Here is an 18,947-nt window from a genome sequence, read left to right on the forward strand (position 1 = left end):
AGGTGCGTGTGCACAAGTTGTGGGTGCGTGCTCTCGATTCACAGCCGCTGGTGCCTTCTTACAGTCGTCTCGTTTAAAAAAAGAAACTTGTGAAAAACCCAGAACCGCTGATGTGCACGGGGGCCTCCCACAGCCGGCATCTACGTGACTGCCACCACCACCAGCAGCAGTAGCAGAATGGTGCGAGGCAACGCCGCGCTCGGAAAACGTCGCTGTGGTTTGATAAACCCGATACGCGCGCAATTATACGGACGCCTAATGACCAGGGGTCGGCAACCAAAATAACAAGAAGAGCCATTTTTGTTCCAATTCGGTTAAAACAATAAAAACAATCTTAATATTGCAAGAGCCTTGCAATTGACCCATTGGATAGTTCATTGTAAGAAGGTTATCTTAGAAAAGTTTTAATAAGAAATAAAAGCAATTGGGTCATGTTGCAACTCCGAAGGCTCAAATACATGTCGCTTACATCAACTCTTGATCCTTGGGTTATTTCAAAGCCCTCTTTTCTTCATTAACCGCGCGGTGGTCCTGAATATATAACCATCACGAAGCGGTCCTTAAAGAGCCGCAGGTCGCCGACCCTTGCCCATGACCGACGTCACCTGCGGAGATGCTCGAACTCCCGTCAGATCTCAGAAGCTGAGTGGGGGTTGAGCCAGGCTAGCGCATGGACGGGTGGCCACCATGCACGCCAGGTTGTCACCGGCGGCTGCGAGGCCGTGCTTACGCGGTGGCCAGCAGGAGGTAGTGCAGGAAATCCCCATTGTTGTACTGTACTTCTGTGCGCCCGCATCTATGCCCGCCGCCATCACCAACCCGCACCGATCGGTGTTGTGGTGTTCAAGTACCACGACCCGCACGGAGCGGGGAAAGGGCCTCGATTGACGAAGGACTCGTACGTGTACACGATTAAATGGATAGCTACTGTGGTGTGTGGATGTATAGACAACTTGCACACAACATAGCTATCTATGCTGTTGTTACATCCAGCCTTAAGCTGGTTCATGAAAATATTTAACTGTGATTTTTTTTTTCCCCCCACCCCCTTCCCCCTCATATTGGTCGGCATCCCACAGGTGTGATGGCCCGGATGCTGGCAATGAGGGAAGTTTGGCCCAGGTGTCACTGGCGTCTAGACCAGGGGCGATCAAAGCATAACTTACCGGCCACGATGACTAAATATTCAGTGTATCTTGGCTTGAAACGGTGAACAAAAAATCCGCCTTCGTTAGAACAGCCCCGGGGTGCCTGCCGCTTGTCTGCCGAATCAGGCGTGAGTAGTCCCGGGGAGCTTGTGCAGACTTCTTTTCATTAAAAACTCCGCAGGCGACCAGCGCGTGCGGAACTGGCTGCGTGACGACCCTACGTGACCGCCACCATGTGACGCGTTGTGTGTCGTGTGGCCCCCTGCAATGTGGATATTTTGGTATTCAGGTCCTCGTGAGTACCTATCTTCGTTGAACTTCTTATCGCACCGTACGGAGCCAACCGTGCTCGTCGGAGGTGCGGGAGTAGGACAACAAACACACCACAACAAAAGGTCAGGAGGTTTAACAACCCCTTGCCTAGTCTAACAAACGTGATTGCTGTGTGTGTGTGTAAATAAACAAACGGGGGAAAGTGGCGTAGTAAATATTCTTGGTTCTTTCGGTAAAGTCACGTAGAAGGGAAGCAATAAAATAATAAAAATATAAAACAATAACATTCTCACGACGTTGTTTCACACCTGATGATGATTGCTTGTGTTGCAGTCGAAACGTCGTGAGAATTTTATTGTTTTATATTTGTATTATTTTATTGTTTCCCTTCTACGTGACTTTACCGACAGAACCAAGAATATTAATCCCTGCAGTCACGAAAGCTTTAAATCAAAATTTGACGTAGTAAAGTTGAGATGCGGGTGGCCGATGACCATATCACCCAGAATGCACCCGATCTCGTCAGATCTCTGTCGCTCAGCTGTGTTCAACCTGGTTGGTGCGCTGATTGGTGGCCACCATGCATAGCAGGCTCCGTGGTGGGCAGCCGAGGGTTAGTGCAGCAAAGTCTTTTGTTGCACTACATTCTTTGCACCCATATCTATGCTCCATGCCTTCAACAACTTGCACTGACCAGCATATTGAAGTATATTCAGATGATCCTCACGACCCACCCGCCGCGAGGAAGCCCTCGTCCAGCAGTGGATTCACGCAATGGCTGAACATTTACATGAAAGATGTGGAATTTGCCTCCAGATATATGCTGTGGGTTTGTGGGTCTTGGAAGGATGTGAGGGGAAGACTGTTTATTATTTGTCTTCGGGTGATTAGCTCAGCAACTTTACCCTCAGTCCTGAGTTTAAAAAGAACACGCCTGATTTTGTGTTGCGGGTGGACTGGCTCAAGGCTTGATTTATAGCTAACGGAACAAAAATGTGTGTTGAATGGAGGAATGTTGCATTGACGCCCATCACTAAATAGGATCGTTGTTGGCGTCTGTTTGCAAAATGTGCAACAACGTGGGGTTTTTTTCGTGATCAAGATATATGTTTCGTTCACGTGGTCATATCAAAAGTAATTAGGTCGTTGGCAGTAGTTAATTCACGTTCTGGATGGATCAGAATCGTATATATATGAAACACTACAATATTTCACTAACATTTTGCCGATATGCTTGAAAATAAACCTCAAATGTTAATGCTGATTTTTTTTGTTACAAATCAAAATTGTAGTGTTCTGTAATTATTTTCACCTATAACAATCTAAGAAAGTGTGAGGCACTTGGCCTGGCAGTAGAATACTAAAGAAAACAAATGAACCGTTTTGCTGGCCACTTTTAACAAACTGTGCTTCCCAACATTTGTGGACCCGTAACATCACCGTCAACTCGAAAAAAATACAAATGTTCAGAAATTATAGTGTAGCAACAGTCGTGTCTCCAAAAGTTCTGCGGACCATTTCACACGGTCTGACGGTGCCCATACAGGTTGGGAACCACTCCACTAGATGTGTTATATGCACTGTCCTTGTGGTGTCCATGCATCTAGCAGATGTCTTTTAAGTGAAACGGCATCCTTGGTAATTGATGGCAAACTGTGGTTTGCTGCCCAGAAACGGCTCTCTCCTGAGAACGCCTCTTGCGTGTGATAAACAACACTAATCTCGTTCTATTTCGCCAGTAGAACTCACTAAATCCCGAGCGGAATTAATCCTCCATTGTTTGGCCATTTAATTATTCTTTTGAATAAGTAAACCTAAATTAACAAGTGATTTGGACTCCGGTCGGCATAACCAACAAAAATCTATTTTATCCACGTTAAAAAAAAGAGGGATTATTTATTGTGGAAGCTGCTGCATTAACTAAGCTGGCCGAGTTTTTAGTATTGATGTATTCTTATTCAAAGTTTTGCTTTTCGTTACACGTGTGCATCCACCTTACGGAGGGGGGAGGGGCAGTCTTATTGGGCAAAAATGTCCGTGTGTTTTCCAAAGAGCTTACCTAAGGTATTGTCAAAGTATATAGTTAACAAGTTGGCAAACATGAAGGCAGGCCTCAGTGCTCTATACTGAACAGTGAGCTTACGTCAATTAACGTTTTTATTTTAAGGGGGAGTTGTTGATGACTTGCATGCTGAAACGTAGCTTTTTGTTGGCCTCGTTAAATTCTATCGTTTATTTTTGCTGTTAAATACCGCTGTGGCCCATAAGTTATTTATAGTTAGTTTTTATTTTCTATGTGCAATTCGCATTACCTTTGTCAATTAAACCTTAAGTGGGTCCTTTGGAAACCCTTTTGAGATGTTTTAACAAAACTTAGCTTATTCACCATGTAAAATAATAACTGGGCCATTTCGTACAGAAGCAACATTTCTGCAAATGGAAAAAAACCCAGGAATTGTTGACTTTTGAAGTAGATCAAAATAAAACCGACAATTAAAATGTCAGTTACACCACGCTTATGCACATTTTCGAATTAAAAAAAACAACTTCTATTATTTGGGGGCAATTTTGGCCCAAAATCTTTCAAGCATTTATCAACGAGAGGGCATGATGCTTGTGCGCGTATACGTGCCGAAACTATTACCTTGTTTGATTTCTCACATCCATCTAATTTTCATGCAAAGTCTGGATTTTTTTAAATCTTTCACCAATATAACGTTATATAATTATCGGCAGTAAGCATTTTACGTATTACGGCGCGCAATGCAGCTTGTGACACAGAGCCCGCTGAATATCGTAAGCTGTTACGTAGCTTTAAAAACCCCACACACAAACACACATGTTAAAACACCAATGGTAACCAATGACACGTTTGCTACATACACATTGCAGTGCAATTCTGAAGATTATTTTACACGCCTTCTCAAGATGTCGAAGATGTTATTGCATTTAAAAGGAAAACTGCGTCGTGCACACGCGTCTGTCATACCGTGTTTGTGTCTTAAATAAAATATAGCGGGGGACATCTGTTGTTGTTGTTGTCGTCGTTGTTGTTGTTGCCGTGTTCCTGCTACAGCCTTTACCCCGAGACAGCCTTTACCCCCCAACGCCCAACGCCCGGTCGTATCGGTTGATATTGCACGTTACTCTTGTTTAAATAAAAATTACAAAAATATAAAAAAACAACCATTGATGTGGCTTTAAACTGACTGCATTGTTTATTTACTGTTTAACTCCCATGTCTCTCTCAAGCTGGAATTACATTTTTTTACAATGTTCCCATAATGTATTGCCTTTGCCGAGCTATTTTATCACCGTGTCGGTCGTATATTATGGAAAGTGCTTTATTAACCATAAACATATCTAACAATAAACTGTGTAATTAATATCGCCGTCTTTGTCAACTGCTTTCTGCACCACGTCGTTTTATTGAAGTCTGTTTTGAATTTTCAGGAGCGTTCAGTGCGGTGCGTCTGCTTGCGTTGACGTCGGAATTAATCGGAGTTCAAGATTGAAAACTCATTTCTTTAGAGCTGCTTTCTGGGTTTAGTTTGCCCTTCCCTAACGCACATCCGATTAGCGCGGTTGGCCACGTACGGTGCGAAATAAGTCCAACACGTGCGCACATAGTTCGAATCTGTGGGCGTGGTGCAACATGGAACATTCTAGAAACTCACAAATCTCACCCAAACTGTCACCTTGCTCCGACAAGAAATCACTTTTATTTCATAAACGTCCATTTTGGTGGTGTGTAATAAGGTGACAATAAACAATACAGAAACACGACAGGAGTTCAAAGTACAAGGTAAAAAAAATCACCCAAACATATACCAATATAACTAAACCATCCTACCTGGCAAAGCCCACTGAGTTATTGACTTTCTTTCCAAAATCGACCTTGCCACAACTGATAGCTCAACAAAGTGGCTTTTCATTTGGACATTGCACCAAAATAGTCGACGCATGTTTCAAGGGTCGGTGACGCGCGCCCAGTGGTACCGCTTCGACCGATTTTTTTTCCATGTTTACAAAAAATCCGCGGTTTGAAACGGGCAGACAGCCCCGGTTAACACTGCCGGGTGTCTTCAACATTACCCACGCGTCCTCTTGCTTCACAGCGGACGTTAAAGATCTCGTGACGCCGTCACGCTCCAAAGTTGTCGAACTTGAAAAGGAAAAATGTTACTTGAAAAAGGCGGCGATCGTTGTACCCCCCCCCCCCCCGACCTGTGATCGCTTCTTATCTTAAATTATAGAGCGCCTTGATCAAGGCGCTTTACATAGAATTAAGAACGGTACACGTGCGAATGTAAATGTTGGAGATGTGAATCAAATTTATGAGAGGAAACAATGGGGGGGGGGGGGGGGCGAGTCTGTGGTGCCGTGAATTTTTCCGAACGCGAAATTGATGACGCTAAATGACGAATGAACGGATTGAATGAATGGAGGAATGAGTGCTCGCCACAATGAGTGATAGCCAGCTTGGTAGGAACCTCCTGGCAACAATCGTGAGACACACCTGGGCAACTGGCCGGAGTAATAACACGTCTGGGGTGGTGGTGGTGGGGGTTTGATTGTCACATAAATCACTGGAATGCAAACCACCCTCCCTCCGCAAACCCGCACTGACCAGTCTGATTAAGTGCGGTCAACCCCCCCCCCCACCACACAACAACCCGCACGGCAAGAGAGGGGTCCCTCATCCAGCAGTGGATTGCCAAAAAAAAGGGCATCCGCTGTGCGCGCGTGTACCGTGCGCGATTGCGTGTGAAGCAATCCCTGTCACGGCAGCCACGTGTACAAGCGTACGGGGTTTGGGAACGTTTGACCGTCGTCAACAATATTTACAGGGAATCGCATTCCACGCCCTCCGCTTCGAAACGGATCGGTGCGTGTCTCGTGCCGGGCGCACCCAAAGTAAGCCTGGCGGCTAACAAAAGGGAACGAATCTCTTCCCACCCCTCCTCCTCCCCGCCCCCCAGATGCTATATCTGCTTTCGTACCCGTAGGGGCATTGCAGGTCATCATCGCTGTTGGGTTGGGTCACAAGTCTCTACTCGAAGCGAACTGCAGCAGCGGTCTGACCACAGTGGAAACACCGCTCTCTCCGTGCAGAAAATAAAAGCGTGCCTTCTTGGGGAAGAAGGTAAAGTCATGCTGGGGTTATTCTTGCGCACTCACACCGACCGACCGACTTGAGAAAGACAATCGGTGGAATCTTTCGATTTAAAGCTTTCGTGGCTGCAGGGATTCATCTTCTTGGTTCTTTCGGTAAAGTCACGTAGAAGGGAAGTAATAAAATAATAAAAATAAAACATAATAAAATAATTCTCACGACGTTTCGGCCACAACGCAAGCAGCCGTCTTCAGGTGAATAATTCTTCACCTGAAGACGGCTGCTTGCGTTCTTCACCTGAAGACGGCTGCTTGCGTTGTGGCCGAAACGTCGTGAGAATTATTTTATTATGTTTTATTTTTATTATTTTATTACTTCCCTTCTACGTGACTTTACCGAAAAAACCAAGAAGACAGTGGGATCTTCTTCGCCGCTGTCGTACCGCGTGACGAGAAGGGGTCGGTCCATTCTCTGGCGTCGTCCTCCCTGGCTCTGTGTCCCCCTTGACTTTGCTTGCGACTGCCGTCACGAGTCTTGTCTCCATGTGTTGCTGTCGTCATCCCCTTCTACTGCAGGTGACTTTCCCGAAGCCTGTGGAATGTCTCTAAATTGTGATGCAAACTTCAGCTTCTCGTTCGGTTTTCTCAGTCCAGTTCGAAGCGCGCATCAATATTAGTTGGGCACCTTTCAGATGTTTTTTTTGTTCCAACTTCTCTGTTTGTCGCTGTCCATGTTTACAATTCACGCCATGGCAGGCGAGATGTTAACTACCTCGTCTGGTATGCAGGACGTCGTGGGTTTCAATCCCGACCCTGACGCTTGCTTTGGAGTTTGCGGTGTCCCTCTCTCTCCCCGTGGTTGGCGTGGATTTTTCTCCAGGTCCTCCTGTTTTTCCCTCCACATATAGAATTAACATCACGCGTTTAGGGTATTTGGCTACTGCTCTAAGTGTTCACACGATGATAAGCCACTTCGTTGCGATGTCATTCGTGGACAGGTCACTTCTGAAAAAGAGCGAAACAGCTCCGTTGCTCTTATACCTGGTCAAAGAAAAAGTAAAATTCATTTTAACACGTGAATTCTTATTTATAAATGTGCCGTAACCCTCCACCACCCGACACGGCCAATCAGCAAAAACAAGTGTCGCGTTGACAAAAGACAAAATAGTTCACTACTTTAGCCCACCGGTGTGTTGAAGAGTGAATCCACAACATTTACAATTTTTGAATACGACGTTTCGCTGGTAATTACATCCAGCATCATCGGGCAATTTGACAGAATGAGTAGAATTCATATTTTGGTTTTACCAGTAGGCTCATACGTCTGCTGTTTATGATCAGATTAAAATTGTTTAATATTCTAAAAGCACTCTAACCTGCTCGTGTTTGCTTCTTGTTACCATCATTGTGATCCAGGTTCACCTTCAATAACTTCCAACGGTACACGGCACTCTGCTGTAACACCTTTTCCGGTGATGCTGGTGTGTGTTGGCAGTGGTGCACAAGCACAGACAACAACTGAACATGTTGGTCTATAACGCCGCGTGTGTGCGTGTATATGTGGCCTTGAAGGAGGAAAAATATACAGGCTGCTTCAAAAAAATGTTAACATTTATATGGGCCTATCGTTTTTAATGGAAAAAGAAGAGATAATACTGCACCGTAACATGATAACAAATTCATGTTAAATCTTGACTTAAAGCTTTCGTGACTGCAGGAATTCATATTCTTTGGGTCTTTCGGTAAAGTCACGTAGATAATACAATAAAATAATAAAAAAATAAAGTGTATTATGTACGTGACTTTACCGAAAGACCCAAAGAATGTGAAATGTGTGTTAATAGCTTCAAAACGTCAGTCTCTCCATGTGTTCGCCATCATTGTCAACACGTGGCCTGGAATCTTCTCCAGGTGGTCTCCAGAGCCCGGAGGCACATTTATTGTGGTCTTGTTGCACATTCTCAGAAGTGTTAAAAACATTTAAAGCACCCTGTATAACAGACGACGTTTCGGGCTCTGTATGTGGAACTTCTTTCGCACAGTACATAGCTGCCCTTGCTAATCTTCATCGCACATGCATGGATGCTTTGTTTCACAGGTAACCCGTTGTCCATTCACATTTATGCCTTTATTTGCCCAATCCAAGCTTTCGAAAAGAGCTTCTCATACCTGTCAACCCATACGGTGTGCCCATATTCTTGTGCAGGGAAATTGCATTTTCAGTTCCAGCTGTTTCAATACGGGCAAAAACATGTTTTTGTCCATTTGTTTGTGTTTCTCTCTTATGATGGGACCTTGTAGGACGAACGTTGACATTTATAAGGGGCACGGGGTGACCAATAAGATCTGAATTTGTCTAATAAAGTGGGCACTGATAAGGGGTTGACAGGTATTTAGTGGTGATTGTCTATTTGTGTTTCTCCCTTGTGATGGGACCTTGTAGGATGAACGTTTGGATTTATAAAGGGGCACGGGGTGACCAATAAGATCTGAATTGGTCTGTAATAAGGTGGGCACTGGTAAGGGGTTGACAGGAATGTCTTCTGTACAGTATACACGTGGCCTTCAGTCACCTCGGTGAGAACGTCTGCTTGTCTCCTCTTCACATTTGCATATTACGACCTCCCATCACAAATCTCTCCTGTATTTGTTCAAGTGTCATGGATTTTTGTTGCTGTATCAAGGCCATGGTTTCTGAGCACTTCTACGACTGCATCGGTTTCCACTGAATAAATTAACTTTTCGCATTTTATAAAGTTCAGGTATAGCGGTCGCTATTGCAACGGAGACTATCCTGACCTCCTGAGTACTCGGGTTAAACAAAATTAACTTAACTGAACCCACAGTCGTTCTTGTTTGAACATAATCTGAATGTACTGTAGAAACACATTTTCTTGATCCAGCTTTTTCAGGTAGTTCTCTGGCCTTCAAATTGTCAACTACAGGTAGTCCCCGAGTTACGATGGTTCCGACTTACGATATTTCGATCTTACGATGGCGATAGCGATACGACAAAATTGCCATCAACAACCTAAACATCGTTCAAGTATGCAGACGACGGACAGAATATTGGTGAGTACAGCACAATATGATACGCTACGATACGTTCAATGCATGTATGTATGATACGTAGCTTTAGCGATTTCATTTTAAGGTTACCACGATACGATACGTTCAATGCATGTTAAAAGTTTTTTTTATAGCGGATAAGATTGTTTCCTGAAAAAACTTTCTATTAAATTGCAGTTCATATAGGTAGGCTAAAAATGTACCTTGTTTTTTAACTTGACATTTTACTGTGCAATACAGTATTGTAATTAATAAATACAGACCGTTTATAGTTTATACAGTACGGTACTGTAAATTGCTCTGTTTTGCTCAATTATCACCGTTCTTTAAGACTCCTGGGTAGGCGAGGCCATCTTCGACTTACGATATTTTCGACTTACGATGGGGTCGTCGGAACGCATCTCCATCGTAAGTAGAGGAATACCTGATAATTGGTTCTTTGCCCTTCTATCTGGCAACAAAACTGACACCTTTTTACAAGGAGTCATGTTTGCATTGACCGCAATACCTGCAGTCATAATACAAACAAAAGACATAACTCTGATAATGTGCACTGTCCTTGAAGTTGATTGGTCCACACCTGAGACAGCTTTCCTTAGAGCCTAGTCTCACATGGGTTGGACCAAGGACAGTGCACATTATCAGAGTTATGTCTTTTGTTTGTATTATGACTGCAGGTATTGCGGTCTATGCAAACATGACTCCTTGTAAAAAGGTGTCAGTTTTGTTGCCAGATAGAAGGGTAAAGAACCAATTATCATATTTTTACTGGCAAATGAGGTTCCCATGGTAGAGGACTACCTGTATTCAGTTTGCCAAGATCTTCGTGGACAACGTGACAATGCGTGTGCGAGTGTAATTAATCCAGTTCAGTTTCATCTAAGCAAATTTTAAGAGGTGAATAAGTCACCGCTCATCACTCATCACCGCTCATCACTCATCACAATATGTATGTCGAACTTATTTCGCCACCAGTACGTGGCCGACCGTGCTCATCAGAGGTGCGGGTGCACGCAACGCACTTCTGTCCACTGCGATTCGCATCGTTTGCCGACCCACCCATACTGGGCATCTGTGAACTAGTGCTCTCACGGTTCATCGGATTCCTCCTTGCAGTCTAACGACCTGTTTACGGGATTGTGTTGAAATCGGTTTGTGCAACCTCTTTCCTGTAGCGTGGTCAAGGTCGTTACAGTTGCATCCCGGGAACATTTCTCGTCAATGATTATATGTGTCCTCTCTCTGTGTGTCCTTGTGATGTCTGTCTGCTTGTATGTCTGTCTAGTTTTCTAGTTAGATTTTTGTTGCTATTTCTTTTATGCCTGATGATGATTGCTTGTGTTGCAATCGAAACGTCGTGATATGCTATTATTTAATTTATTATTTTATCTTTAGACGTGACTTAACTGAAATAACCAAAGAATAATTCCTGCAGTCACGAAAGCTCCAAAATTAAGATTGATTATAGCACATTTCGTTGCCCAACACACGCAGTTGCCAACGCGTGGCCAATGTTTCCATCGGCTTCATTTTCTGGTGAAGGTGGCTAAATGCAAAGCGAAAGCGTTTTGCAGTTCTTTTGCATTACGATTCTCTTTCTATTCTTACTGCCCTCGAATCGGATTAACAAAACCCCAGCACGCATCACGTGAAGAAGAATGTCACAGTGTCGGAGGAAGGGAGAACTACAAGTACACACATATGGGATTAGTCACAAGTGGTGACTAATCCCATATCTGCATTTCCCATAAATATGCTAAATTCCTCTTGATATGCAAATTCCTTTGTCAAGGCGCTCTCCCCCCTCCAACCCAGCTTAAATATACACTGCCAAGCGTGGTGGTGTTCATTCAGACGCTGTCTTTCCGACAGACCTGTTCTTCACCTGAGGACGGCTGCTTGCGTTGTGGCCGAAACGTCGTGAGAATTATTTTATTGTTTTTTTTTATTATTTTATTATTTCCCTTCTACGTGACTTTACCGAAAGAACCAAGAAGAAGTACACACACATTGACTCGAGAAGACTAAATGATGTCCCATGACGGGAGCTACCTGAACAAGAGGGCGATCCTTGAAAAAAAACCAGGACAGGTGGCAACCCCAATCCAGGCTTAAACCTGCTTAGCTTCTGTGAGATTTGTAAAGGTATGTTGCCTTGCCACCCGGGTTGGACCTCCAATATTTCCCAGCAACGTGTGTTCAAACGGGTTTCAAGCCTGGACTGGGTTTTTGACCTCTTGAGTCTCACCAACAGTGTGTGTGGCCGCCCCCCTACCTTACCTTGCAGATGGCCGTTGCCGACACAGCCCCGAAGATGCTGGCCCTGTACGAGCGGGGAGAGGGGGAGCTCACGTACCGTATCCCTGCCCTCCTGTACCTGCCCCAAGACCGCGCCGCGCTGGCCTTTGCCGAGAAACGCTCCTCGCTCAAGGACGAGCATGCCAAGCACCTGGTGGTGCGCAGGGTGAAGCTGGCGGACGAAGCCGGAGTCCTCAAGGTTCGTGAACCGCTTGCGGAAGGTTATGGGGGGGGGGGGCCCTCACTCGCATTTTTCTGAAAGGAAACCGCTTTGACGGATGAATGGCTAAAATTGGCGTAGAATAGCATAATGCAAAACCCTCAGTGTACGTCGGGGATGCGTTCCGGAAAGGTAAGACGACGAATATCGAAACGAGGAAAATCACAGAAAATTACAGGGTAGATGGGAGGTGAAGGCTGAGAGGCGATGGATACGAGAAAGGACGAATTATGCTGTCAGCAATGTGCAATTTGAGGCGGCGCAAATCAGGTAGCCGTATTAATAAAGTGACGACATATTTGTGAAACAACGTAAAAGGGCGAGACATACATTTCGGGAATTAATGTATAATACAACGAGTTGGCCTGTGGCTGCTAATGCAGCACTAAAGCCATGCTGCTGCTGTGCCTGCTGCACATATTTGATTCTTTTACGCTTTTATTACCTTAACAGGGAAGTTCAACTTCTGTAGGCCCCGCACCTTCCTCTTTAGGCCCCTCCACTTCCTCTTCAGGCCCCACCCCTTCCTCTTTAAGCCCCGCCCCTTCCTCTTTAGGCCCAACCCCTTCCTCTTTAAGCCCCGCCCCTTCCTCTTTAAGCCCCTCCTCTTCCTTTTTAGGCCCCGCCCCTTCCTATTTAGGCCCCACCCCTCCCTCTGGATACAGGGTTGGCCTTGATTAGCAGTGCTGGGGGTTGTGGAAGGGGGTGAGTCGTGGGTAGTAGGAGAGGCAGCTTCACGATGACCGACATCCCTCTTCGAGCAATATAACAATGGATACAATCAGGAACCAGTGGGCATATATATTATACATAGGGATAGAGGCAGCCGGCATATGTCTCTCTGTGAATCTATGACTCCCTAAGTGAACATATGGATCTTTGTGTGAGTCTATGGGAAGGGGCAGTCAGTCATAGGCAGAGGACTTTATGAAGATCCCTAGTCTGGACTTGAACAGAGGCAGGGAATTGACAGCACGGATGGCTGGGGAAAGGGAGTTCCAGACAATAGGGGCAGCAGACAAGAATGAGCGAACTCATACAGTGAATGTTGACTGAAGGTTTTGACAAAAGCTTTGATCACTGGAGCGGTCAGTTGATGGAGGAGAGTCGAATGAGGGGAGAGGTAGGATAAATGTCTGAGAGTGTCTGTAGGGGACCACTGGTCTGCAGATCACTAGTGGTCCACTGACTACAAGTTGAGAACCAATGCTGTGAATCATACAATGCATTCGCCTTCCTGATTCTATCACCGTGTCTCACGTTGCAGGTTGCCGACGTGGGGAAGATACAGGAGCTGGCTGCCGCCTCGATTCCCGGCCACCGCTCCATGAACCCATGCCCCGTGCTCGTGGAGAAGAAATTGTTTCTCTTTTTCATTGCGGTGCCAACCGGTCTGTCGGAGGGAGAGCAGCTAAAGACAGGGCGGAACGCGGCGAGGCTGGCCTACGCCTGCAGCACCGACCGCGGCGTCACCTGGGGGGCCGCCGTCGATCTGACCGACGCGGTTCTGGGGCCGCACGTGGGCCACTGGGCCACGTTCGCACTGGGCCCCGGCCACGGCCTCCACCTGCCCGCCAGGACGGGCAACTGCAGCAAGTTCGGGCGGATTCTCATCCCCGCTCATGCCTACTTCAAAGATGAGTTGCCCAAGAGTGACTGCCGTCCTCATTCATTCACCATTTACAGTGATGATGCGGGTAGCACTTGGAAAGTCGGGGATGCGGTGGGAGGGGGTGTTAACACCGGGGAGTGTCAGGTTGCGATGGTTTCCGACGAGGCCGGACGGCCCGTCGTGATCTGCAACAGCCGCACTCTGGGGCACGAGTTCCGTGTCCAGGCCATTAGCGACGACCTGGGGAAGTCCTTCAGAGAGGGCACGGTTGTGCCCAGGCTGGTCGAAGCCGCTCAAGATTGGAACGGCTGCCACGGAAGCATCGTCAGCTTTTTGCCCGAGCTGAAGGGCGACACGATGCCCAAGCACTGGCTCCTCTATTCCCACCCGTCCAAACCCAAGAAGCGTCTGGATCTGGGCGTCTACCTCAACAAGGCGCCCATGGCCCTGGAAAATTGGAGCGATCCTTGGGTGATTTTCAAAGGCCCCAGCGGGTACTCAGACCTGGCCGGTCTTGGCAAGACGGAGGGGGGAGGCCTGTGGTTCGGGTGCCTTTACGAGGGTGGGGAAAAAGATTCTCGAGACAAAATTAACTTTTGCATCTTCTCATTGGCTGATGTTGAGAAGTACACAGGAGTGAAACCTAAATAAATATGCATTCCTGGCAAGGTTTAAGGCATTGGCATTTTGGACCACCTTCAATCATATTTGAAAATTAAGAAACAATATTAATACTTTACATTCTAGATTTGAAGTTTCCGTGACTGCACGGATCCATACTCTTTGGTTCTTTCGGTAGTCATTTTCACCTACGTGACTTTACTGAAAGAACAAAAGAGTATGTATAATACTTTACAATTTCCCCACCCCGTGTTAAAGAACGTCCCCTGGAAGTGGACTTCACGTAACTACTTCTGAGGTCGCCTCTTATCCACACAAAGCTGTGTCAACTCCTCACAAGCTCTGCAATAGCAATGTCAGGCACAACAAATTTTATTTTAAATCCTTACTAATCCTTATAGTTGGAGTATGCCAATGTAAGCAAAGCATTCTTGCCATTATTGTTTTGTGTAATCATGAGACCATCAACCCTTGAGAACCTGGTTTAAACCACCGATGGCTGAAGCTTAGATTCAAACCCAGGACCTCGGTGGTCACAGTGCAGTGCTGTTGCTTAGTTGTAGCCCCTCTCCCCCCTTGCTATGTTAACCTTTGCTTAAAAAACATTTTTTCAATATTTTAGTTGCATGTAAACTATGCCGTATCCGCATATGACATTGTGTGGATGCAATACGTTATTCCATCTGAAAGTGTTGCATTGTTATAGCACGTCCTGCTTGATATTTGTTCATTAAACTTCTTTTAAACCTTCCTGGCCTGGTTTTTAGTTTTTGAGCGAGACCGCTGATTGTTTGAAAATATTTGTTGCCACACCACGTCCATCACTGTCACCCTACCTTCACCATCACCATACTGTAGTGCCATAAGAGGGGAGGGGCAGCTGGGGGCTCTGGGATCCTAGGCAGATAAGCCCTTGGCGCCAGGCGCTAGGATCCCAGGCACCCCAGACACTTAAGCCCCTTGGCGCCAGGTGCTAGGATCCCAGGCACCCCAGACGCTTAAGCCCCTTGACGCCACCAACGGGGGGACTGTGTGTGCTCTGTGGGATATCTGGGGGCGCACACAACCCCACCCCTCGTTGGGGACGAGGCATAAAAGGGCAGCTTCCTGGCCGATCGGGGCCAGTCGCAGCTCAAGACCCAAGACCCAAGACCAGCCAGCTTAGGACCCTGGACCCCCTCATCCCGCTTGTCCTTGTAAGGGCCTGGACGCTGTGAGGGCCAGTGGTGAGACTCTGGGACTCCCGGCTCTACGTCCTTGTAAGGGCGAGTTCCGAGGAAGCCAGAGTCCAGACCCGCACCTTGGCTGGGTCGGGTCAATTAGCCTCCCCTAGGGGGATCGTAGCCGGAGGACCCCAGAGCGTAGCCAGAGTAGTGTATCTAGGCTGTGTACCTAGGCTGTGTACCTAGGATGTAACGGGGTGTCAGGACTGTTGGAGTGTTGTATTGTAATAAAGAAGTTACCTCTACAAGTGTCTCCGGAACCCATTACAATACTATACAATGCAATGTGGGCTGTGTGTACCAGCCTAAATGGACGCAAATCAACGCCGTCTATCGTCCACAGCCCTTGGCGATCTAAACTATAAACTAATCTTAATTTGACCAGATAAGGTCCACTGAGCTGTATGGCTCATTTTCAGAAGCGACTTGGCCACAATTGATAACTCAACGAAGTTATTATCACGTGGAAGCTTATAGCAGCAAAATACTCTAAACACGTGTTTCTAAATGTGGAGGGGGGGAACTGGAAGACCCGGAGAAAAATCCACGTGATCACGGGGAGAACATGCAAACTTCAAATATACAGCAGGCGTCAGGGTCACGATTGAACCCACGCCCTCCTGCACACTAGGCGAGGTAGTTAACATTTCGCCACCATGGCACTCCGATCTGCTGCTGTACCAACACGCAAACCTCGTGCAGCAACACGGAAAACGCAGTTTCGGGGTCTCCGGCCTGAAGACCTGGACCCAATTACCCATGGATGTTTGGGAATCATCATCGAGTCTCGAGCCAGTTTAGCAACAGACTTAAAACAGTGTTGTTATTCCAAAGAGCTTACTCTGTGTGATCAACGTACATTCCCGATGGACTGGACTCATACGGGTGGGCCAAAAGAAGTGTTCATACTTACATAGCTTCTCAACGCGGCCACATCTCAAGATGCTGTACAGAAACCGAGTAATTATTTGGTTTATAGAGAGGCAGTCGGTCATAGAGGGGAAAGAAGGTCTTGAGGTTAGACTTCAACAAGATCAAATTATCGTAGAAAAAGAGCTGTTAAGCTCAATTGGCCTTACCTGTCTCCATAAAGTCTACAGTCTAAATGCCCCCAAGGCCAAAGCCAGTGATGCCACCCTTCTTTTTGCGGGACATTCTGCACTGGGACTCCCAAGACCCTCTGGGCGATCCTGCCTGGAAAAAGTTGGAAAATACAGCTACACAGTGATCTCTCCACTGCTGTCTGAAGGCCTCCCCAAGCCATCATCATTATCTCTCAATATTCCATCTACCACCGGCATACACGCTCATTTTATAGCCCTATCTCCACGGCAGAGGTCGCAATCGGGTACCCTATACCCGTACCCTACCCGATACCCGGCTACCCGTACCCAGCCGGGTACGGGTACCCGTTTTTGACCCTCGTGCGGCCGTGTACGGGTACGGGTAGGCCGTGAGTCACTGGTGAGTAACCGTTTGTCACTCATTTCCCAACGTCTTGTCTCTTCTCACAATTCAAGTTCCTAGAATCAACCCACCCACGCCTACAACATGGCTTCATCCCAGAGGTCGCAATCGGGTACCCGATACCCGTACCCTACCCGATACCCGGCTACCCGGCCGGGTACGGGTACCCGTTTGCGACCTTGGTGTATATGACGTCACAAAGCTCTGCCCCCCCCCCCCCAAAACCATATTTCCATTTTGAAAATAGAACATGCTTCAAATCGCTATGAACTATTGTCATTGTAGTGCGTATTTAATGTGGCGCTGCACTCTGATGTTGTAGGAGAAAACATTTATTAAAAAGTCTATTTAATTAAGTAGAACGTGTTGTCTATATTTATTTAAAGTTGCGCATTTTGATGTGACATCACATTTCTCAACCCCCCCATCACAAATGTCTGACCCACCCCCCCAAGGTGCGTGACGTCATTTATGGACGGCCCCTTAACCATTCCCGTGTGGTTCAACTTTAACTTCCTCGACCCCATAACTAAAAAAAACCCACAAAGTTAGACCAACCCCGCCCACCCCCCCCCCCCCCCCATTTAGCGACGCGTGAGATGAAACTTAACACATTTGTGTGTTTTTTTTAAAAAAGAGACCACGATTGCTGTTACTGTTTTTTGCTACGTTGCAAAGATTTCGTAAGCGTTTAATAAGAATGCCTCGTGCTTCTCAGTCGCCGCTGCTGCAGGAGGAGAAGGCCCAGTTAGTTACGCAGTGACAGCAGCTGCCCTGGTTTTTAAAACTTTGCGAGACATTTTAAAGCTCGGGCAGCCGCACCAAGCTCGGCCGGATCTTAATCCCCGCCTACGCCTACTTCACAAAGGATTCTAGATTTGAAGCTTTCGTGACTGCAAGGATTCATACTCTTAGGTTTTTTTCGGTAAAGTCACGTAGGTAAAAATTAATAATAAAAGTAAAAATAATAATATATATATTTTTATAAATGATTTATAATTTTATTTCTATTTTGATTTATAATTGTATTTATATTAGTTTTATTATTTGTACTTTTATTATTTATTTTTACCTACGTGACTTTACCGAAAAAAACCTAAGAGTTTCAAAAAGGATGTCCACAAGAATGACTGGCAGTCTCGCTCGTTCTCCATCTACAGCGATGACGCGGGGCTCACTTGCAAGGTCGGGGATGCGACGGTTTCTGACGAGGCTGGACGGCCCGTCGTGATCTGCAACAGCCCCACGCTGGGGCACGAGTTCCGTGCTCAGGCCGTCAGCGACGACCTGGGGAGGGGTCCTTCAGAGAGGGCACGGTTGTGCCCAGGCTGGTCGAAGATTACAACGGCCACCACGGAAGCATCGTCGGCTTCTTGCCCGAGCTGCAGGGCGACGTGACGCCCCAGCACTGGCTCCTCTATTCCCACCCGTCCAAACCCAAAAAGCGTCTGGATCTGGGCGTCTACCAGAGGTCGCAAACGGGTTTTGATTCCTTACCCGTACCCGGCCGCACCAGGGTCGCAAACGGGAACCCGTACCCGGCTGGGTACGGGTGCCCGTTCCCTACCCGTACCCTACCCGAAATGAGTGACAAACGGTTACTCACCAGTGACTCACGGCCTACCCATACCCGGCCGCATTAGGGTCGCGTACGGGTAGCCGGGTATCGGGTAGGGTACGGGTATCGGGTACCCGGTTGCGACCTCTGGCATCTACCTCAACAGGTCGACCTTGTCCCCCGAAAATTGGAGCGATCCTTGGGTGATTTTCAGAGGCCCCAGCGGGTACTCGGACCTGGCCGTTCTCGGCAAGACGGAGGGGGGAGGCCGGTGGTTCGGGTGCCTTTACGAGTGCGGTGAAAAATATTCCTGGGATAAAATCAACCTCGCGATGTTCCCGCT

The 18,947-nt window shown here is 46.8% G+C and overlaps 2 protein-coding genes across 4 annotated transcripts in view; both read left to right on the top strand.

Annotated features, from left to right (window-relative positions):
* The window catches only part of LOC144732624 (arf-GAP domain and FG repeat-containing protein 1-like), a 39,627-nt gene extending 34,820 nt beyond the window's left edge, over window positions 1–4,807 (top strand). For both annotated transcript variants that reach the window (XM_078614120.1, XM_078614121.1), the window contains one exon: window positions 1,080–4,807. The gene's annotated coding sequence lies outside the window, so the exon portion shown is untranslated. The remainder of the gene's footprint in view (window positions 1–1,079) is intronic.
* A 1,611-nt stretch (window positions 4,808–6,418) lies between these two features.
* Window positions 6,419–15,106, top strand: LOC144732626 (sialidase-3-like). 2 transcript variants are annotated; one of them, XM_078614124.1, is made up of 3 exons: window positions 6,419–6,567; window positions 11,893–12,102; window positions 13,391–15,106. In XM_078614124.1, the coding sequence occupies exons 2-3, from the start codon at window positions 11,893–11,895 to the stop codon at window positions 14,384–14,386; spliced, it is 1,206 nt and encodes a 401-aa protein (XP_078470250.1). In that variant the 5' UTR covers window positions 6,419–6,567; the 3' UTR covers window positions 14,387–15,106. The 2 variants fall into 2 exon arrangements, with proteins under 2 accessions (XP_078470250.1, XP_078470251.1); XM_078614125.1 differs by lacking the exon at window positions 6,419–6,567 and adding an exon at window positions 10,214–11,750.
* The last annotated feature ends 3,841 nt before the right edge of the window (window positions 15,107–18,947 follow it).

This window comes from Lampetra planeri, chromosome 43, assembly GCF_965212315.1.
Source record: "Lampetra planeri chromosome 43, kcLamPlan1.2.h2, whole genome shotgun sequence".
Classification (NCBI taxonomy): Eukaryota; Metazoa; Chordata; class Hyperoartia; order Petromyzontiformes; family Petromyzontidae; genus Lampetra; species Lampetra planeri.

Excerpts from the sequence above, each read along its gene's own strand:
- LOC144732626 (XM_078614124.1), top strand. The coding sequence starts at position 11,893 with ATGGCCGTTGCCGACACAGCCCCGAAGATGCTGGCCCTGTACGAGCGG. Across the intron at positions 12,103-13,390 it reads ACGAAGCCGGAGTCCTCAAG|GTTGCCGACGTGGGGAAGAT; the intron begins GTTCGTGAACCG and ends CTCACGTTGCAG.